The following is a 22,750-nucleotide window of genomic DNA, read 5'->3' on the forward strand; positions in this document are numbered from 1 at the left end:
GAACCAGGGATTGAACTCAGGTCCTTGCACTTGAGCATTTTTATTGAAATCTCTCTCCCGGGATTGAACCTGGGTCCTTGGGCTTGCCAGGCAGATGCTTAGACTGCTGAGGTATCTCCCTAGCCCTGTCGCTTGTTTTTGAACTTTGTATAAGTGAAACTGTATACTATATGTCCTGGTGTTTGAATTTTCTCAGGATTAGGCCTGTGAAATTCAGCCACATCTTGCAAGATCCATTGTTCCTTCTGATTGCTGTATAGCATTCTTTTGTATAAATATATTGCAAAGTGTAGATCTATTCAACTATTGGTGCTTATTTAAGGTTTTTCCAGTTTGGGGCTATTGTGAACAGAATTCCTAGAATTAAAATTAATTAATTAATTTTTTGGTAAATATCCATGTGCTTTTCCAGAGTGTACCCCAAGAAGCTTTTGTAAGCATAGTCCCACAAGTAATGATGTCGTTGTAGCCGAGTTCCAGCAGTTCCCTCCTTGTCACCAATCCCTTGCGTTCGTCTGTCTTTCCCACTTTAGCCTTTCTGAAAGCTGAACAGTCTTCCTGCTTTACACCGGCTTCCTCCCAGTGGTGAGTGGAGCTAAGCACCCGTTCATAAGTATACTGGCCCGCTCAAGCCTGGTCAAGTGTTTTACCTTTTTCTTTTCATCTGTCTATGCCCTTTGCCCAAGATCCCAGCACCAAGCCTGGATGTTAGTCCTTTATCAGCTGCTTCACTTCTGATTATTTATTTCTTCATGAATTTTTGCCCAGTGTCATAAAGTAAGTGGAGAAAAACAACTGACCCGAGCATCAGAAAACTTAGGTCCTTTCTTTTTACTCTTCTTGGAGTGCTGGGGATGGAACCTAGGCCCTCAGGCACACTAGGCAAGTGTTCCCTCCCTCTGAACCACCTCCCTAGTTCAGACCCAGGTCCTTCTCTGAGATAATGCCCGACAACTGCTTTGGCTGCCTGAGTGTCTACTGTCACATATCTAAGATGAAAGAAGTAAGACAGAGATGATTGTCAAGGTCGCTTCCTGCTGTCTTCTGGTTTGCACCCACTTCTGCTAGCAAGAATGCACAGGAACTGGCTTAGGAGCAGAATCAAGTTGAAAGCTATTTCCAGAAACATGACGCCCTCCTGCTTGGCAGCGTTTCCCCTCCCCCAAGCCCTGGCTGAATCTCCCCCTCACACACTGCCTTCCTGCAAGGACTCAAGGGCCCTGCAGAGCCATTAGCACAGCCCTTTTTTTATTGCTGCCTTGTCCATTTCCTCAAACAGTCCTCTCCAGCCTCCACCTCTTCCTCTCTGTGGAGGTCACCAGACGCCCCCAGCCTGAGACTGCAGTGTAGACTGGTTTGACATGTTCCTTCATTGCCCAAAAGCGTTGGACCTAGGAACACAGCAGCAGCAGCAGCAGCAGCAGGGCCTCTCACTCCTGGAGCTGGCACAGCTCACAGACAGCAGCTGGACTGCACACAGTAGCACTTGCCCACTCTTTTCAGTCTAGAATAAGGGATTGGAGCACATAGGCTTCTTCCTTTTAATACCCAGGACACTATCACGTGCCACTGCCATCTCCCCCTAGTGCCTCAAAAACCATTGTCTTGTGTGATTTAAGGTATATGCTTTCCATCTTGGGAAGAAACAAGTAGAATTGACTTGTTGACATCCTGAGGATGCTTGGAGCTGGGACCAGGGCACCGGGTGCAATATTCTTAGATAAAAAAGTCAACCATACATGAAGTTCTTAGAACAAAGCTACCCATGCTGTCCATGTATTTATAAAGTACTTTCCTATCCCTTTATTCTGACTTCTTCAGTAGCCCTTGAGTACATAGGTCATAGCCATTTCAGGGAAGGAAGCAGAGGCCTAAGTAAGGCAACTGCTAGACTAAGGGAGGGCTTGCTCTCCTATCTTTGTGAGATCTGAGGTAAAGCAACTCTGCTACTCACTGGCTGGTCTTTATGTAAATTGCTCAAACTCCCCATGACACAGTTTCTTAATCTAAGAAATGGGAGTCATGAGGTGATGTAATTCGTATCAAACACTGAGCATGGCCTTTCATGTCTAGGAAGTTCTTGTTGTCTGTTCGCCATGGTTGTGCATGGTCAGACCAGTTCTAGCCTCCAGATCAGCATCAGCATTAAGCCCTGTGATCTCTCCACACTGTCCTGTAGCTATTGAAAAGAGCTCCACAGGAAAGTAGGGCAGAGATGGGACAGATCGAGGACAGGGGAAAGGATAACAGGTACAGGTGAGCGATCAGAGGTCCTGGGCTAGTGTCTGCTCCCCTCTCTGAGTCAGGGTGCCGTGGCTCCTGTGAGTTGGGGTGCCGTGGCTCCTGTGAGTTGGGCTAAGTTGTGACTACGATGTGGGCAGGAGTCCCACTTGAGCTCCTGGCTCAGCCTTGGCTCCCTGCGCTGAGTGTTCCACTTGCCTGAATGTCAAACTTACTTTAAAAACTGGAAAGCGACATAAGTGATGAGGCAATTGCGACACCACGTCTGGTGAAGTTTGTATTTGGAAGATGCTGAGGACAGGAGCCAAGGCCAGCAGAAGGAGTGATTTAGGGCCCGGGGCCAGCAAGTACAAAATGTGTTGGAAAGAGATGAAAAGAGCAGAAGAGATGACAGCCGGGGGTGGGAGATGCTATAGAAAGGAGGCACTGAGCCTTCCATGGTGACAGACAGCAGGACGGTGTGAGGAGAGCCACGTGAGGCCCAGAGGCTGGAGAGAACAACTGGGTGTGGGGGCGACTAGCAACAGAAGGCTTGGGCGGGTATCACTGGTGAGCCAGAGGCCGTCCCGGCCAGTGAGGGGCAAGACCCGCCAGTGCCACTGGAGGTTATCCTGAGTATCCTGGGGCCACAAGGGGAGCCCAGCATGGTGACTGATGCTTTATCTTAGTCAAACCACTATAGCCTTCTGACCTGTCTGAGTACCTGTAAGGCAGGCAGAGCAGACAAGCGGCCTCCTTTCTCCCACTCCCCCCACCCCCACCTTTTCCTGATGCAGCACATAGATGCTTCCTTTACTCCATCTTCCGACCTCACCGAGCCTGCCTGACCCCCTCTCCAAGCGAGCTCCTCTTAGTCCTGAAACCTGCTCCCTCTGAGGCTAGGTCCTCTCAGTCACCCTTTGACCCAAGTCCAAATTCGTGAAGCCATTTTCCTCTCTCAGCTTTGTTTCATTCAGGTGGCTTCTTGTGGTCACTTCCAAGCCCTGAGCCCTACCCCACATTCCATGTATGTCCCCTACAACCCCTCCCCCAAGAGCTTTCCATTGCTAAATACATCCCTGGACACCCTTCGCTGTGGTCTGCTCAAGCCCTGGTGGAGTGTTCATCTCCATGAGGAGGCTGGTTTCCCAAAAAGACCATGAAGATTTGGGCCTCTTTATTCTGTACTGCCCTCTCTAGGATACTTCTTCATCTTTGAAGAATCTGGCTGAAAAGTCCTTTCTGGGATTGACCAATCTGGATTGATCCCCTTCTCCTGAGTTCAGCATTCCCTCTGTATTCACATGCCTACTCTGCAGCGCTCACAATCCACTATTGCATTCAGCCTCCCAATCCTCAAGTGATGTGGGGCAAGGAAGCTGGCTTCTCTGTGTCTCCAGAGCCCAGTGGAGTGCTTGACATTCAGGCTTGTCCTTCAGTGTTAGCTCAGTGAATAGACTCATTCTCCAACTGTCTACTGGATACAGTACTTTGGAGTGCAGGAGTGGGAATGGATCCTCAGAACAGAGCTAGAAAACTAAATCACAGGAAATTTAAAGCCTGTTATACTCCACAAAGAAATCACGTTTGCCCATAAATCCAAGACCACAATCGGCAAACATGTATTGATCATGCTGCTTCCGTGGCACGTGGTAGGCACCTCATCCGTGTTCTCTTGGTTAAGCTCCACAGCTTTGCTATGATCCTAGTGTTAGAGATGAGGAAATTGATGCCAGTAGGTTAAGTAGCCTGCCCATAGGTATGTCAAGATATGGGACAGTGGCCATGACCACCAGAAGGCAGAGAAGGATGGCTTAGGAAGATAGGCAGATGTGTGAAAAGGAAATGGGAACCCCAGGCAGCCCACGAAGAAGGCGATGGGGGAAGTGGATTGAGCTGAAGAGCAGTTACAACTCAGGCAGCCCAGGATGGTAGGCAGAGGGAGGCATGTGGAGGTCAACCACAGGCTAGACCATGGAACTATAGATGCATGGACTGGTTTTCCAGGTACTGAACATTTCTGTGAGAGAAATGGGACAGGAGGCGACATGCAGGGCCAGAGTGTTAGCCCCTTGGTAGAGGCATTGGGATGCCAGCCAAGATTTGGCTTCAAGTGCCATGTGAAGGTGGGGGGCAGTCACATGGGGAAGGCCCTGCCATAGGAAGGTTGCTGTGGAAGGGGGAGAGGAAAGGCTGAGCACAGGGCCTCCAGGCAGGAAGAATTTTTGAAAGCTACATGGCTGAGCTGGGGCACAGGGTGGGCTTGAGGGATGAAAGGGAAAGCAAAAGGAGGTGCTAGAGGCAGATTTCAGGGTGGGACTGACTTGGGAATGGGCTGGCTACAGGAAGGTATGCCCTTTGCTTGTTACCCTTTGTTCAGACCTTTGTATAGGGCATACCATTGAGAGGCCCCAGAGAAGAGGTGCCAGACACTTGCCCCTCAAGTGGACCACTGCTGAGCTTGGGGTGCCACATCTACCCTCTTCACCCCCAGAGTCACAGTCTGTAGGTCTGATGTCAGCTGCTTCCTCATGAGGAAGTTTCTCTGCTTAGGTGGAAGAAGGGAGTGACTGCTCTCTAAGCCTTTAGCTAAAGGCCTAGGAAATATCATAAAATAGTGCCAAGGTTAGGGGAGAACATCCTTCTTTGGCACGTGAGAGACACCAGCCCCATGGCTTTCCAACTTTCCAGAACCTTCTGGCACATAGTCTGCAAGACAGAAGATGGAGTGAAAGCCACTCACTATGAAATGAAGTTTGAAAGCCTGTGAGTCTGGTTGGTCCTAGTGGGTTTCCAGGTAGAACTGGTGAGACAGAGACTCCAGAGTGCTGGGTTTCACTCTGAGGCTCTGTTACTTATCCTCGCAGTCCTCCTCAGGGAGAGAAGAGGAGGTTCAGCACCTACCTCAGAGAAGTTCTGTGCGGGTTTAGAGTTCTAGGAAGAATACCTGAGACAGAGTGAGGATTCGGTAAATGCTGTCTTTATGGCTATTGTGCAGTGTGATTTAAGCGGGGCTAAAATAAGACATGAAGGAGCCCTGGTCCTAGATACTGAGGAATCTTTTTCAGGCAACATTGCAAAAATACACCTTAGTCCACCCCACCCTTTCTGGTCTCAGCAAGGTTCTGCTTTTATCTGTGGGGAGCAGTCTCACACACCCCCACACACCCACCCCCACACACCCCACCCCGTGCCATCTGGGTGGTGGTGGAGCCAGCTGACATAAGCCCTGACAAGATCCCAGGTGTTTCCTCTTTGTAGCATTCAGAGAGCCACTGACCTTCCTGGGGAAAAGGAAGGGTCTCTGCCCCATAGATTCCATCCAGCCTGTATCCCACTTATTCCAGGGGGTTGGCCAAACTTAGTTGTCTGGAAGTACCCAGTGGTTTTTGCTTAGAAGGCCTGATGCAGCCAGAGGAGTCTGCATCCTCTGAGACGTGTGGGCATTCCAAGCCCAGACTGCACCCATCTGCACAGGAAGCAGGGGTCTCGACCAGCGGCGGTGAGCCGATGGCCTGCATACCTCTGGGGGCTGTTTGTATCACTGAAAACACTAAGATGTTCACCATCATGGATCTTAGACCAATGGCAAGAGATTGGAAAAATCACACCTGCTCACAAGTAGCAGCAGCACTAACAACAGAGTGGGGTCTGCCTATCTCAGAACAAGGAATAGAAGCTATCTTGTTTTCTGTTAGTATTTAGTATTATATTATTAGTATTTACACTGTTAGTATTTATATAGTTGGCAGCAAAGAAATCATGATTTAATAGTATAAACTTTTTAAAAATGTATTTAGTACAGGGTCTACACGGTTGCACTATACAAGTCGGACTCATACTGATCCTCCTGTTTTCAGTATCCCAAGTGCTGGGGTTACAGGCATGCACCACCACGCCCAGTCTCAGCACACCCTGGGGACGGGGCCAGCACGGCACACCAGGGATGAAAGCCTGGCCACTGCGCTCCGCCTAAGCAGGTGCTTTTGTCTGCTGAGCTATCTGGCTGGCCCTAATACTGCAAACTTTTGATCTGTACTCTCAGGTGCCAGTTGGTAAATTAGTGCAGTTTGGATCCCTGGAGCTGTGGGAGAGGGAGACGATAAAGATTTCCTTAGAAGTTTTACAATTTAAAGAGCTATTGATTCTTCTGAGATCATGGCCTTTCCTGGTATTTAAATATCCTTTCTTTTATGAAATTATGATGAGATTTTTTTTACAATAAGTTCTTTCCTAAAGAAATAAAATGTCATAAAGCTAACAATGGATTTCTCATAACAGTTTTGTTTTATTCCTGCAAGAGAACCCAGCACTTGGAGACTACTGTCTGACACTAAAGTTGACATTTTAAATGGAATAATATACAAATTAAGGTCAAGTAATCACTTTAGGGCAATGATGTCCAACAGAGATAGGTGTGAGCTTCACATATCATTTAAAATTTTCTTGGAACCATGTTTAAAAAAAAAATAAAAGAAGCAAGTGAAATTTAATGATCCATTTTATTTACTCCAGCATATCCAAATATTACCATTTCCACATGTAATCAATGGAAAAACAAACTTGTGAGATATTTTACCTCCCTTGTCATACCAAGTCCATGTGATCTTATGCATATTTGATACTTGCAGTGTCTCTCCATTAAGTCTGGACACATCACAAGTCCTCTGCAGCAGGAGGTCAGTGGCTGCTGTGTAGGAGGGAGCACATGCCAGCTCCTCTGACTCATTTATTGCTCATCTTTCCTGGTAAAGAAGAAAAGCATGGAGGCTTTTCAACTTAGCTGAGTAGTTCCAGTGTAACAAACGAAAAGCACCCAGCACACCAAACATGTGCCCAGATGTTCACCCCGTGAACCTTAGTCCAAAGTCCCCCATGCCCCCCACTGTTTCTCCATACTCCATGTTCTAAGCTCTTCTTCCGCTCTGCTTATTTGTCTAATCTGTTTTATTTCACTGCACTCCTGACCTTGACCTTTGCCACTACAGCTCCCTTGTGCTTGTGCCACCTGTACCTTGACCAAGGACTTTTCTGTCTTTGGCAGAAGCCTCATGGAAGCCTCACTTGCTTCTGGCCCATTTAGCCATCCATGCATACTTCAGATGTCTATCATATATCTCCCATATTTAGTCCCCAGAGTAGACCCTGAGTTTATACCTATAAAAAATGTCTTTGCCTTCATTGTAGTAACAGTCAGTACAGAGGACAGGGGAGTAATTTCCCAGCAGTTGGAAGTACATTGCAGTAGTGGAGTGAATGAACAGTCCTAAAGAGGTGCATTGAGAAGGGTTTGGGAGACCAAGAGATGCTCCCTTGGGGATGCACTTTCTAGGCCGCAAATAGAAGGGGGAAAAATAGCCAGGCCTCGGAGAGTGTGCTGCAGACTGTATTAGCGCATTCTTCATCACTGTGACCGAAACACCTGATGTGCACCAATGAGAGGAGAGAAGGTTCATTTTAGTACATAATTTTAGAGGTTTAAGACCATGGTTGTCTGGATCCCAGGCAGAAAGGGCATGGCGGAGGAAATCTGCCCGACTCATGGTAGCCAGGAATCAGAGAGCAGGGAAGAAGAGCGCAAGAGGAAGGGGCCAGGGGCCCAGGGCTCACCCAGCCACACCCAGCTGGGTGCTTTCCTAATAATCTCCTAGGGTGACTCCAGTCCAATCAAGTTGAAAATGAAGATTAGATAGAGATGATGCCTACAGAGGTCCAGAAGAAACAAAGAGAAAGTCAAGCAGATTGAAAGTAATGCTTAGAGGACATGGCGGGCAGGGCTAGAAGGGCCATTCAGTCAAGGCCATGATGGGGGGGGGGGAACTCAGCTTGGTTTTATGAGCAGTTAGGCAGATTTGAAAAGCATAAAAGATGCAATTTTAGGAAGATCATGCCAGTCACAGTGCACAGGATAGATGGGAAAGGGATGAAGCTAGCTGGGAAGTTGTTGCAGTCATTTAGAAAACATGATGGGAGTGTAGTGAAATGACTAGATAGATGAGGCATCAACAAGATGAAGTTTAATTAGACTGAGTGGTGGTTTGGGAGAGAATGGTAGGGCTAGAGAAAATCTGCTGGGTACATGGTAGATGGTGAGCTGGGAGCTCAGAGGCAGCAGGCAGCAGTCTCTGCCCAGGTGTGGGAAGCAGAGGATGGGGGAGAAATCATTCATGGGGACATTCAGGAGAAAATGCTCATCAGGATGTGGGTCACAGCTGGGGTTGTTAGGAAGCAGATGGGGAAATTGAAGCTTGGGAGATAGGGGAGGGAGGGAGGGAAGGAGAAAAGGAGGAAGGGAGAGACGGAGACAGAGAAGAGGGAAGAGACAGAGGAAAGATTGAGAGGAGGCCTAGGAGGCAGTGTTGGGAGTAGCAGAGTTCAGGATGGAGGACAGTAAAGGAAAGCCTAAGAAGAGGCTAGCTGTGCTAGATTATCTCATCAAGTTCAAAGAGTGGGATGAGCACTTAACAAAGTGTGGGATCCTCGAAGTACACGTTAGACCTAGCAACAAGGGGCGGCTGGAGTCCTTGATTGAAGTATTATGGTGGGTGGAGGGCACATGAATGCAGAGCTGACTTACAATGCTGTGTGGCCTGGCCTGGAAACTGAGTCTAGGGGACCAGGACCTGGGACCTCTGCGTTGCTTGGTGGGGTTCACCAAGCCCAAGTATCTTAAGGAAACTAAGCAAGTTCAGTTGCTGAGAACAAGAAAAGCTCATCTCTACTGACAGAGGGTGGCATTGGGCAGAAAGTCCACTGTTACAGGTACCAGTTCTACTCATGTATGAAAAAGAAGCACCTGGAACCCATGCTTTCTAATCTTATGTCCTGTGAAGTTCTGTCTGGTAGAATATGTATCATGTTACTAAATATATATCTCAGTAAGTACTTGCGTTCCCCTTCAGTATGAAGTATTATGTGCTAGGAAAGAGGGAAAAAAGTTGGGACAGAAGGATGGGGCAGGTTTTGAGGTAGAAGTTTGGTTAGCAGTAGGCTAGCAGAACTCTTAGAACCTCGAACAGGTTCATCTGCAGTGGCAAATCATCACAAAAGAGTGGTGATCCAATATTTGTCTGGTATTTCTCATTTGCCAAACTTCCTTGACCCTTTTCTACTTTATTCCCCAAGTAGGCATAGGCATCACCCATAAGTGCCACCTGCAGTGGAGGGGACACTTAACTAACCTTTCCAGTTCATTGCAGCAGCCCAGGACTTTGCTTGAAGCCAGAGAGAGATGAGCCCTCAGGCTGATAGTAGTTCAGAAGTAAGAGACAGAGACTGACACTGAGCGCTATGGTCTCAACTCATAGTGTACCCCTTTCCTAGTCCTAGTTTGTCAGGATAGACCCCACAGGGCATTCTTAAATTGTCAAGAGAAAAGACTCACTGAACTGATTTCTAGGATCATCATTTGGATCTATAGCTTGCAATTAATCAGACGGTATAAGTGGCCTAGAAGTGTCAAGTCATAGGTTTTCTTAATACTGCTGGTAGTATGTCGCTTTAAGAAAAGTCCAGAAAGGGTCCACTCTTCAAGGAACAATAAGTGAACTGCAGGCCCTGAGCTGGATTGTTTGAGAAAGACTCAACCAAGAATATGCTGGTGGCGAGGTACAAGGCAATGCACAGGCTGGCCTCAGTAGACCCGCATGGAGACTAGGTGTCTTGTCCATGGCTTTGTGCTCTGGAAAGGGATGGATATCTGTGGTAGATCTTAAGATGATCTTTCCTATCTGGGTTTCTTAGCCCTAAAGCCATTAGGACATCCACCATGTGAAACAAACTAACTCCTTTTCTGTGTTTGTGGATGGCCCTAGTCAGGAATCATCCCTGGGAGAAGTGAGAAAGTAGTCATGCAAGCAGTGACTTCCCTCTGGATTAGGAGTTCCGGGGACCCCAGAGCAGTGATTGGAGGCCAGAAGAACACAGATGAAGGGTCCCATGAGGCTCTGAGACTTCAGTGTGATGGAAAAGAAGGGATTAGGGATGGGGAACTAGTTGCCTGGCTCTTTTTCGAAGTACAGAACCAAGGGAATTGCCTTTCACTTCAGGGAGTGAGAAACCCTACTGGACATTGTTAGGTATCTAAATGCCTGTCTTTTTCATTTATCGGTGTGTAAGCAAGTTATCTTAAAACTTAGTGGCTTAAAATGACATTTATCATCTCGTAGCTGCTGTTGGTCAGGAATCTTGACATGGCACAAGTGAGTTCCTCCTGGCAAGGGGTCATTTGGGGTCATTGTCATCCTAGGCCCCAGCTGGGAGAAGATCCTGTTGCTAGCTCACTCACGTGGCTATTGGCATGATTCAGTTCCTTGCATGGGAATGAGATGCTCTCCAACATGGCAGCTCGCTTTGCCAAGATGTGCAAGCCAGTCCTGCGTAATCTGATCGCACAAGAGACACTCTGGGCAGGAATTAATCAGATGGTGTGAGTAGCTTAGAAGGGTCAAGTCTTAGGTTTTCTTAATACTACTGGTAGTATGTGGCTTTAAGAAAAGTCCAGAAAGGGTCCACTTTCAAGGAAGAGTTCACCTAGTTCACCTCACACTCAAGGGAAGGGGATTATTCGGAGCCATCTTTCAACCTGCCCACTATAGTGCCCAGCTAAATTTCTAAGAAGTTCACTTTTCTGCTGTTGCCTGCTTATTACCTTCTGGAGTATCCTGGAACTGAATGATATGCCAAGCAATGAAAATGTGGCACTGTCATGGGATAGCAGATCGCAGTACTACTTTAAGTGTCTTTTATGAGTCAGGAGTTCTATAACGCAAGTGAGAGGGTAGTGATTAAGGCAAGAAATAGGAGCAGTCTATGTTTATGTGGATGAACAAATTAATCTGCATGTGAAATCCCAGTGAAATTGACATGAAATAAAAATTTCATGCCTTCCAGTGTATCAGTGTTGCCCATGAAATGAGATTAAAAGGAATTTCTGATTTTACAGTTGTCATACTTTTTACACTGCTTGAGTTTTCCCCTTCTGAAGAGTTGGGTTCATGTGAATCCCGGGCTAGTCACAGAGTTGGCATTATAGATGCCTTTTTTTTTTTTTTTTTCTTTTTTCCATATTCCTTTTCCTTCCAGCTGAGAGCAGGTATCCTTACATAAGAACAGAGCCTGGGGTGGATTAGATGTTCTCAGCTCTGAAAATTGAAGTCTGTGATTCTGAAAGCCAATAGCAAGCTCACTGCCCCTGTCATGGGAGAACCAAAACTGAACCAAGAGCCCTCTACGGGCCTTTTTCACATAAATCAGCATTGCGTTGGGTGCTTCTGGCCAAGAAGGAAGTAAGGAGATGGCAGAGTCCTTTGCAAGGCTCCTTCTGAGCTACAGCATGACAACACAGAGCCATGACATGAGAAGAGGGCTAGTAGAATCTGCAGAGTGCTCCTGCCCTGGGCACTAAGCCTCCCAGGAAGGTCATCTCCCCAGTGTGTCTTAGGCCTGTATTTCTCTTTGCCTTGCTAGTGGTGGGTTTAGGGAAAGAGAGCGTATGGAGAAGTTGACTTAGCCATGTCCTCAGCCTGGGTTTGACCTGTACAGTGTGCTCTGGGGAAGGAAATCTCATTTCCTGTTTAGGGACAGACATCCAGGAACGGCTGCACCCAGGGCCTTCACTCAGGTACATCTTCTCCATCTTGTGTGCCCCAGTGCATGTACCACGAGGGTCTCCCCAGAAGTGTCCTCATCTTCCTGTGACCACTCAAGAGAAGCAGCCTGTTCTTCTAGGCAGGTCCCTGCAGCTGCGGGTTCTAGAGTTCAGTAGAAAGTGCTACTCTGGTGTGGTCTGAGAGTAGGCCCACTGGCACCATAGTGGTATACAGGAGCACAGAGCTGACCTGCATAACTGGTGGGACAGGGTTCTCGTGCAGGTATCAAGGGCCTCTAGCCCTGGCTCTAGCAGGCCTGGCCTCCAGGCGCCTTCACTAGCTGCAGGCAGGCAGTCACTTGGCCTCTCTGGGTCTCAGTCTCCTCAGCAATGACTCTGTGACACAGTAGCCACCTCACAGGACTCTGGTGAGCACTAAGTATGCTAGGAGCTCTGCACAGGGCTTGGCAGCAAGGCTTCCATACGTGGGAGTGTCACAGCATCTGTGACGTGGAAGTGGCTGTCACTGTAAACCAGGGAAGTAGCGCCATACTCTCGTAGATGGAGACAACATGCAGTGAGAGGAGGGCTGTGTGTCCTACAGCCAGAGGGCCAGGGTCTGGGCCAGGGTCCCAGTCCCAGCCCTGGGCCTGGCCAGCAAGCTGTGGGACCATTGGGAGCCCTTACTGCTTACTGATAAAATGGAGGTGACCATGCTATTCGTCTTCTCTTTTACAGGTTGCTATAGTACTTTATAAGCTTGGGGAACTAAATAAAAGGTGTTGCACACATAATTGCCTTACTGCAATAACGGATAGTGATGTCCCTGAGCTCGAGTGTACCTGTTGGCACATATTGGGGTGCAGGAGATGGGTAGGAGATGGCAAACATAGGGGAAGGAGAGAAGGACTCACCCTGCCCCTACCACCAGGCCTTGAGGTTGGCATCTCAGATACCACCCTGGAAGCATCTCAGGCCTGTCAGTGACACTGGACACCCCAGAGGTTGCGAGTCCAGGAGGTACCTTGAGCCTCCCCACTTGGGGAAATTGGGATGTTGCTGAGTCTTTCATGAAAAACTAAAAATAAAAATGAAGCAGGAGACTGCTGTCGGGGAGCTGCTCTTTCCCCACACTGCCAATCCCCCTCCTTCCTCCGGGTTTCAGGAAGCCATCGTGGAGCGCCTCCCCCATGCTGCACTTTCCTGCTCACAGCTCTTCTTGACAGTAAAAACTCTGAATCTTTAATAAATTATCAACATGCTTTCTCGTCCATCTGCCGGCGCCAGACCTCAGTGTCGGCCGCCTTCTCCGGTGCCCTGGTGCCCCTGAGAGATCTTGCAGTTTGATTAATTTTTTAGGTCCTCCTACAGAAAGCCCACTGTCTGAGCCAACTCTCCCCCTAGTGTCTGGTTTAAGGCTCTTTCTCAGCCCCAAGGCTTCCTTTCTAGTCCCCTCCTTACCCCTGAACAGGCTGCAGGCCAGGCCTTGGGTGGCAGGTGATGGTGACTTGGCACAGGGCTCTCTTGCCTTGTACCAGGGAGAGTTGAGGGGTCCTGGGCTCCCCTGACCACACTCGTCCACCAGATGAGTGACCATGAGTGAGTTCTTAGCCTCAGTTTCCCTCATCTGCAGTGGGGAGGTTCTCATGGGCGATTGTGAGAGTCAAATGAGATGAAGGGTCAGTGCAGCAGGGATAAGAGGACATTCCTGTGAAGGGAAGTCATTTGAACCTGTGTGGAAGAGGCCCGGCTCTGCTGCCTTCTCTTCCTGGGCCTGACCTGCAGGGGGAGCTCCTGGGCTTCCTGGCCAGCCTCCAGGGAGGACCTAAGTCCTTTCCTCAGGCAGAGGAGACAACCTCTGAGGCTCCAGGTGATGCCAGTTCTGCCCAGGTGAGGGACTTAAACTGGGTCCTCTCCAGGGTCCTTCTCTACCCTGTGACCCTGAGCCTAGTAGCTCAGCATGGGGCATCGACTGGAGCATAGTAAATTGGCACAGTGCGTTGCATGCAGTTGGCTCAGCTACTTCCTAGATTGGATTGTAACTCCAGCTCCCTTTGCTGGTCTCTGAGTGCTTTGCCTGCATTATCTGAATTCTTCACTGAAAGCCAGGAGGGAGGGATTTGCCCATACTTTACAAGTGAGAGCTTTGAGGCTCAAGGAAGGTAAATATAATGCCCACGGGCCCACAGTCTGCTTTGTACAGACCCAGGTTCAAATCCAAGATCAGACCCAAAATCCTTTCACTCCCATCGATGTGCCCTTGTTTGAACACCCCCACCTCTCCTCACCCTTAGGTGCTGTTGGGACAGGGCAGAGTCGCACACCTGTGGTGCCTTTCCAGCCCTCAAAGGAGCTAGGCCTGACCAACAGGCAGAAGCACCTGCAGATTTCGACTGATGCTCAAAATAATACTGGTGCCTGATGTCAGGTACCTACTGCTGTCTAACATGTTCACAATTGAGGAGAAAATATCTGCATATTAGACATTATCTCCATTTTCCAGATGGAGAAATTAAGGCCGAGACATAGTGAAGTCACAGGTAAGATGGTGACAGAGTAGCGCCTCACTTGCAAAATAGTGTTTGCAGCATTCTGTTCACGTCACCCACACTTACCTGAGCAGGTAATCAGAGCTCCTGATGGTTCGTGCGGTGAGACCTTCAGCAGGATAGACTTGGGCCAATGCATTTCACAGATAAGTACACAGAAAACCAGAGGGGTGGTGATTTGGTCCAGGTCACAGGCTGGTGGCTGGGGTCCAGAGCACCAGGCCAGGAACCTGCAAACTGCTCTTGCCTGGTGTCTGTCCATCCCCGCCTCATTGGCGAAACATTGTTCCTCCTCCTGCAGAATGCCTTCCCCACCACCCAAAGGCACAGTTAGCCCCCTGCCCGGAGTGCCTCTGAGACACTGTGCATCTGTACCCCTGCCTCCCCTGCTGGTGTCTTCAAGACAAGAATCGTGACCCCTGTTCCCAAACATCCTCTAAGCAGGGACAGCCTCCACTACTGCTGTCCCTCCCCAGTGTCCCCCTGTATAACTTATGCCCATGAAAGCTGGGACTCAAGCCCCCACTGCCCCCAGCGTGTGGACGGCAGGACCAGCTCCAAGGCAGTGCCCAGAGCAGGGGCCACTGCAGCAAGTAGACGCTTGGAGTTTAGCCACTGGCTGTGTTCCTATCATGGTAGTAGAGGCCTCCCCAGACTCCACTCATGGCTTCTCCTTGTCCCTGAGGGAGACCAGGCATCTCTGCTCAGCTCCCCAACTTTTAGCTTCTCCCTTTAGAGAGAGATGGTTGCCCCAACCTCTCCTTGACTTGCAGCCTATTCATCTCGGTACTGAGCATGCTCACTTTGCCCTCTCTCTGCCAAGCCCCTGTGTGCCTTTATAAAGAGCAACTTTTCACTCAAGATCCCCAGCCCAAGGCCCCTCCCCCCTCCCTCCCTCCCTCCCTCCCTCCCACTGCACCTAGCACTTGTATCAGAAGATAGGCAAGTCCAAGGCCTCTTTTGGCTGGGCCCTGTCAGGGGATTTTTCCCTTCCTTTTTATCATAGTTTCTAATGCACAACAAATCACCCCAGATTAAATGTAACAGCTTAAAGCAACAAAGGTCAGGGCTCCTCTTCGTGGCATTTGTGAGTCAGGAACTTGGAGCATCCTGGCTGGGCATTTGCTAGTTCAGAGTTCTCATTAGGTGCTGGCTAGTTGGTGTGGTGTGTGGAGGTGGCTTTGGCTTCTCTCCCATGAGCCTCTCAGCAGGGCGCTGAGTGTCTTCGCAGCTGGCCTCCCTCCACATGGTCAAGCAGCAGCTGCAGCAGGGCTTTTATGATTTCCTTTGAAGTCACGCTCTGCTGCTCTCCCTGTATCCTATTGGTCACAGTCACTGCCCTGGGTCAGGGAGAGAGGTGACAGCAACAGGCATGGAAGATCAGTGGTGGCTGTCACGAGAAGCCATATGCGAGGCTGGCCGCTGGCCTTGGAAAACCAGGAAGGCTGATCTTCAGCATATCCTGAATTTTTTTCTCCCTTTCTCCATAAGTGGGTATCTGGTATACTTAAATCCAGTTCTAGGGAGGTAGAGCCGGGCAAAGCCTTGAGCCCTTCCCTGGAGGAACTCACAGTCAGTTCTGGGAGAGTTTTATCACAGCAAATCCTAGAAAAGGGAAACTTTGTGAATTATGGAAACACAAAGGATAGGTGACTTCCTGTCAGGGCAGCGTGGAAAGCTTTCGCAGCAGAAGAGATATCTGCTTTGTGCCTCAAAGAATGAATAGGAAAGGGGAGGTCATTGCTTTGTGTCCCATGAGCAGTGGCAGAGATTGGGACTGTGCAGTGCTCAGGGCTCTGATCAGGAGCCAACAGAAGGCTTCAAGCTAGAGGGGAGCCTGGAGTAGTCAAGTGATGGAAAGAACGGGCCAGGCAGAAAGACTGGAAAGGAGGCGGCTGCCACTGGACCAACAGCATAGGATGGGAAGGGCCAGGAGGCCTGCAGGCTGTGACTTGCCCTTTCCACTTGCCATCTCCTCCCCAGTGGCCTCCTTCCCTTACCCCTGCTTCTTATGATGACCCATGTCACACCTGCTCTGATCCCAAGTCCAATAGTCCAACCATCTCTGCACCAGCCCTGCAAAGTTTCAGGGCTTGCTTCCATAGAACCAAGTGTCCAGAGCAAGAGGACAGCCACTGGGGACCAGGCCCGTTCACTGGAGATCTTCAGTGACTGAGGTCACAGACTTCTTTGAGGATCTAGTGAAACTGTGAACCATCTTCCAAAAGAAAGAAAAGGCACATTTGCATGAATAGTTTGCAAACAATCTTGGAGGGCTCCGTACACTGGAAGCCCACCTCTGTCCCCAGGTAAAACCCTAGGAAGACATAGGAAAATAAGAGCAAATATCTAGCTCCCCAAAATCTGTCATTTACTTCCTCTTCTGCTCCTCCCACCCTCATCCATCATTGACAACCCCTGAAATTGCAAGAGGCAGGAAACAGCGTCCCCCCCGGTGATGGCCCCGGCTGGTACCAGCCTCACTTGGCAGGTTTATTTCCATTATTATAGTAATTTTCAGGCTGTGGGCTACAATTTTCACTTGCAGTGAGGTATCAAATTGAAATTACCCCAGATGTAATTGTTGTACAGAACAATCCTAGACACATGGAAGTGAATGCTTTCTCAAGACTGGGTTTTATTGCTTACACCAGGGTTTTAGGACTCTGCCTCCTTAAACACCTGGATTTAAGCATGTGGCAGGGGGCCAGGGTTCAGTATGGCATGGTAAGCTGGGCCTGGTGTCCAGAACTCTGCCTGAAGAGGCATCTGGTGAGTGACATGAACAGGAGGCCTAGAGGGGTACAGGTTTGGGGATGGAGCCCAAGACTTGGAGGTGGGCTTCCATAATTACTAGGAACCACCATGTACTATCTCAGACATGTACAAAATATGACACTTTTTTTTTTTGAGAGGGGTCCTCTGAACTTAGTTTAGATTGGCTTCAAGCCCATGTTCCCCATGGTGACAAAAACTTAGCTTCAGTCCTCCCTGCAGCTCTCTGGCCCCACCTGTGGCTCCTGGGTGCCCCCAGATGCCTGCATCTGTCCGTACTGGTGACCACCCTTGTACACATTCTCTCAGCCCTTTGGGTTGGCCTGGCCCTGTGTCTTACTCATCTTCCGCCTTCCTTCCCAGGTGCTCGCTGCTAGTGTACCACACGGATCTTCCTCCTACCAGCATCATCATCACCTTCCACAATGAGGCGAGATCTACGTTGCTTAGAACCATCCGCAGGTAGGGCCCCTGCCCCACCTATGGGCAATACTGGGCCAGCCCTTGGGAATGGACTGTGCCTATGGGGAGCTGATGTGTCCCAGGAACACAGGGTATTTCAAGGATGTGCCAGGAACTAGTCTATACGCCTTCTGTGTCCACTCCTCGCATTCCAGCACAGGAAGCTTTCCTCCCATCTGTAGGGAGAAACACAGAGGCCTATGGCATTAGTACCTTTGCAGAACTTCACAGAAAGTAGAGAAAATGCTCCCAGAGCCCTAGCCCTTCACCGTATACCAAACCACTTCTACAGCATGTTCCTATTTTCATGACTGACAGAGGCCTGGAGAGGTGGAGCTCATGCTCCACCCGGAATCAGGCTGGGCCAGGGACCCAGGTCCTCTGTGGGCTGTGGCTGCCTGCACCCTGCCTCTCTACAGCCCCCCACCCACCTACAGCTCTGTTCTCCTTGGAGCCACCTGGCCTCCTTCGGTACCCAGTCTGGGTTATACACAACCTGTAAGTGGCCTGATGGAGGCTTCTAGGGCACCAGCCCTGGTGCCAGCCCCAGAACTGCTCCCAGAACACAGAGCTGGCACTCGAAAGGGACACACTCCAGAATCCTGCCCCGGGTTCTCAGAGCCCCCTGGCAGCTTAGCTGCCTTTTCCCCATGCCATGGTTCCCTGATGCCATGGAGAAGAAATAAGACTAGATGTGGGCCAAAGGAGTAAAGCAGCGCAGCAGGACCTCTGGCCGTCTCCATCAGAGAAGCCATGCTTTGCTCCCTGCATGCTGGCTTGTGCAGGGGAAGCTCTGGAAGAAGGGACTTGCACTGTGCAGTGGCTCTTCCTGTGGGAGGCCACCAGGTCTTCAGCTCCACCCATCACGGAGTGATGAATGTCCACTGTGCAGGGTCAGTGTGTCCCTCAGAAACCCTGTGAGAGCCCGCGTGGGCATGTGCAGGGCCAGCTCTGCCTGCTGCTCAGATGTCCACTATACTTGACCACTGGCCATGTCCATCAGCTGCTGACCTCGTCCTGGCTTCCACACTTACCCCACCAGTCACTCGATTCAAATTTGGTTGGCCCACAAGACAGCAGCTCTTGACAAGAGCATGTGGCAGGTCACTGTGAGTCTCGTGGTAGGTTAGTAAAGTACCTTCTGACTTGTAAACCAGTATGATATTTAGGGAGGAAAGGGATAGGGGTTCCCTGATATAGTTGGGTTTCTTCTCACTAGGGGAGCAAGAAGTTTCTGAGCCTCCTGCGCTGAGCATTGCTCTCATCTGCTTAGCGCCAGAGCACCTTCAGGAGCCAACCAATGGCAGCCTTGGGTTGCTGTTGCCCGGGTCACATCTGGGCATCAGTGCCAGATGTTGCCATGACGGCATTATTAGTACCTGAGAGAGGCACCTGCTCTCCACACTGGCCTCTTCTTCAAGGAGTTTTTGGTGTCAAGAACATGCGCAGCCAACACAGGCACACATGCACGCATGCACGCACACGCACACCCCAGCCAGGGCTTCCTCTGGGCCTTTCTCTCTGCACATCTCTGTTCTAGCACCTCATGCATTTTTCACAGCATGATCTTCCGGAAACTCTTTTATTCATCTCTTAGTTTCCCTCCCTGTGGCTCTGTTTGCTAATCAAGGAGGTAGGAACACTGATCCTATCTAGCACAGAGAATTGCTGTGGGTTCACTCAGCTGGAGGACTGAGTACTGTGCTTGGCTTGGAATAAATGCTTAATGGGTATCACTCATCTCTCTGTAGCTGTGCAGCTAGCCCCAAAAGAGGCAAAGGGGCTCTACGACAGAAGCTTCACTGGGACTTAGAAGATCTGACTCACATCCAACCTGCCACTCCTAGCTGTGTGACCTTAGCAGGTTATTAACCAATGTGTGACTTTCCTCACAATAAACTCTCTTCTCAGAAATGTCTTGGGCAGTTAGGGTGTGTTGTAACATAGAAGGGGGTGCTCAGGCACCCCTAACACTTTGCTGTATGTCCCAAGGGCACTTTAGCTGCTGTCCATAGACTTCTTCAACTTTGAGACCTTCCTCTTTCTCTTCCTGCTGTTCTTGTATCTTTTGTAACAATAACAGTGATGTTTAAAAATAATCATTTTAATACACTAGTGTACCCTCAACTGTATGGTCTACAGAACACACCCTGCCTTGCCCTTCCACTGGAGCTTCATGCTGAGCCTGGGATGGTGCATGTGGTGAGCAGAGGCCAGGTCCTCGGGCCCAGAGAGCACAGGGGCCAGGCTTCTTGGACTTGTGACTTCACCTGGCTGGGATCAGACAGCCTCAGCAACTCTGTCCCCTGGGTTGCCGGAGTGCTGCCCCCAACACCCTGCATCCCGCACTCAGGGACAAAGTTTAGGTTCCACCAGCACCTTGAAAGCATCCTTGAAGTTCCCGATGACCAAGCTAAGCGCCACGGACATTCTTTTGTATTTGCCTGTGCTGCACTTCAGATGTAAGCCAACCCCCAAGCCTGATCCAGGAGTGATGACCAGTAACAACTCAGAGGCCTGAGGTCCATATGTAAGCCCCAGATGCTTGTACCATCAGCAGGTTGGGCGGGAAAGAGGTTGAGGAGTGGGTGTAAGAAAGTCTACTTCTAGAAACTTCTGTGAAGATTCTGTGTCTCCCTTCCACTCCTGGTTACACAAATAATTCACTAGCCATGGGGGGCAGGCGATGAAGAGTATTTCCTAATTAGATTTCGTCATCCATCCCACCTTAACTTAAAGAACTGTGATCTGTTTGTCACCAGGATGTCCTAAGAAAAGTTCCTGCAGGATGCTGGAGAAAGTAGGGAGAACTTGAGTATGTGCCTCTTCTTCCCTCCACACCAGGCCTACCCCTCTCTGACCACCCCTGTCCAGGCCTCCGAGGCCCTAAGCATTTAGTGAGGTGGGGCTCTAAGGGCTGGAAATAGGGCCTCAGATCCAGGCAGGGGCTGGGTGGGGTGAGGGGGTAGGTGGGGCAGAGAATGACAGTCTTGATTTGATTAATTAAGGACTCACACAATGAGAAAGTACACCCTGGCGAATAGGTCACCTTCAGTTGTATCACTGAGAGTCCTTGTGTTTATGTGAAACCCAGTACTGGCCCCTCTCTTTTGGGGCATAGCTCAGCCCTGCACCTCCCACGGGGACTCAGGAGTACATACAGTCACTGACATCCTGGTCCTTCTTCTATTGTGTGGTGCTGTTGTTTTGTAATATCCCAGATCTACAGGGACCCTTTCTTTGGTGAAGATGGTTAAGAATTTGGATTCTGGGGCTAGATTTGCCTAGCTCTGCCTGGAACAGTTGTGTGACCCCATGCAAGCTGCTTAATCTCTGCCTCAGTTTCCTTTTCTGCAGAACAGGGACTCCTTGCCCTGACTGAGTGGCATGATTGTGTCAAGACTGACAGTGAGTGCAGATAGATAAAGGACGGTGAGCAATGCCTGGTACACAGGTGGCAACAGGTGTGCTGCTGAGCCTCCACCTGGAAAGATGGCGGGGTTCTAAAGCGGCAGCTCTCTGACAAAAGCCGACATCAGAACCTCCTGGAAGTCCTATTAGCGCATGACTTCAAAGCATCCGAGTCAGTGTGTCTAGAGCAGGGCCCAAGCACTCACATCTGTGGCAGGGCCCCAGATGGCAGGGATGCTGCTGGCTTTGGGACAGGCTTTGGAAATCTCAGCTGCGCATCACACCTGTGCTTGGGAGTGGCTTCCGTGCCTGTGGTCTGAGAGGAGCTCCCAGGTACCATGCACTGTGTTAATCCTCTTTTGTGCAGCAGAGGAGATCATGGTGCCTAGAGGCTTGGTACAGACCGCAGGTCCCCTTCTGGTGAGTGGAGCTGCCCGAACACAGTACTTGAGCCCAAATCTGCCTCACTCCAGAATTCAACTGTCAGTGGCCTCAGGTCTTCATTCAACTGGTATTTATGGAACATTTGATAAAACCTGCCTGCATAGAGCACAGTGGAGTTCACGAAGCAATTTCAAATACATCTCCTCATTTCATACGCACAAAAGCCTGTGAAGTAGGTCAAGTATTAATATCAGCTGCTTTTACAAGGGAAAGGTAATTACAGAAAGAAAGGGAGGCTGGGAGCGAATGAGCGCCTGGTTCTAGCCAGCACGGCTAGTAGGTGGTGGTGCCACCCTGGCCCAGGAGCCCACACTGCGGTTCTCTGCTACCTCCCCGAGGCTTCTGGGGGGCCTTGCAGTCAGGCTGCAGCAGGCAGAAAGCAGAAGGTGCAGGCTGCAGCAGGCAGAAAGCAGAAGGTGGAGATGCTGCCTGCGTAGACACTACCTGTGCAGCTGCTGATAGGAGGCAAAGTTCCAGAGCATTCCCAGGAGAGTGGGGCTCGCACTGTGTATGCCAATAAAGCGAGTGCTCATTCTCTTGCTGAGCACAGTAGGATGGGACTGGGGCGGCCCAGGCTGAGTGGAGCAGAGAAAAGTCAGTGCTGGTCAAGCCCTGGAGGAAAGGGGTTTGAGGGTCTGGTGGGGCAAGGGAGGGAGCTGCCCCCCACCCCTCTCCATAGCCCCCCTCTGCAGCAACCAGGGTTGGGCTATGAGAACAAGGTGGGTGTGCAGAAGGGGGTGTCTAGGAAAGTTCTTGTGAAGCCATGAGTTTTGAGGGTGTGCAGAACTAAGATAGTTAATACAGCAACAACCCAGCTTTGCTCCTGGAGTAGAGATTCCCTGGGCTTTGGAAGATCATCCAGGCTGGTCAAGCTAGGTTCCCGGGGCTGGAAGTGACCTTTTCCTTCCACAGCCATCCCAGGCACCCAGCACAGATGCATGTCAGGCCCTCCTAGCCCAGAGCCTCTCCTAGGGAGACCCCGCTATCATTTCAATTGCTCTGATTAGAGGAGCAAAAACAAGCCAGGTGTTACCAGGAAATGGTCTAATTAGCACTTACTGCTGACGATCCTTTTTTTTTTTTTTTTTCCTGTTTTAAACCACGGACATTTTTTATTCACTAATCATCTCTCAGTTCAGCCAGCACGGAGCTGAATGCGATTTACCTTTTGATGTTCACAGGCGAGAACTCTTGAATTTCAAAGAGCCGGCAGGGATTTGGGGGAAATCGAATGCAGAAGCTACAGCCGTAATCAAACCTCATTAGAGGTTATTCTTCAAGCAGGTTTTTTCCTCTGTCT

The 22,750-nt window shown here is 49.8% G+C and overlaps 1 protein-coding gene across 2 annotated transcripts in view; it reads left to right on the plus strand.

The window, feature by feature from the left end:
- Positions 1–22,750, plus strand: part of Galnt14 (polypeptide N-acetylgalactosaminyltransferase 14) — a 229,335-nt gene that overhangs the window by 159,144 nt on the left and 47,441 nt on the right. For both annotated transcript variants that reach the window (XM_023711087.1, XM_004627378.2), the window contains exon 3: positions 17,497–17,595. In XM_023711087.1, the coding sequence (XP_023566855.1) occupies positions 17,497–17,595 (99 nt within the window). The remainder of the gene's footprint in view (positions 1–17,496; positions 17,596–22,750) is intronic.

Source organism: Octodon degus, unplaced genomic scaffold, assembly GCF_000260255.1.
Source record: "Octodon degus isolate 3935 unplaced genomic scaffold, OctDeg1.0 scaffold00019, whole genome shotgun sequence".
NCBI lineage: Eukaryota > Metazoa > Chordata > Mammalia > Rodentia > Octodontidae > Octodon > Octodon degus.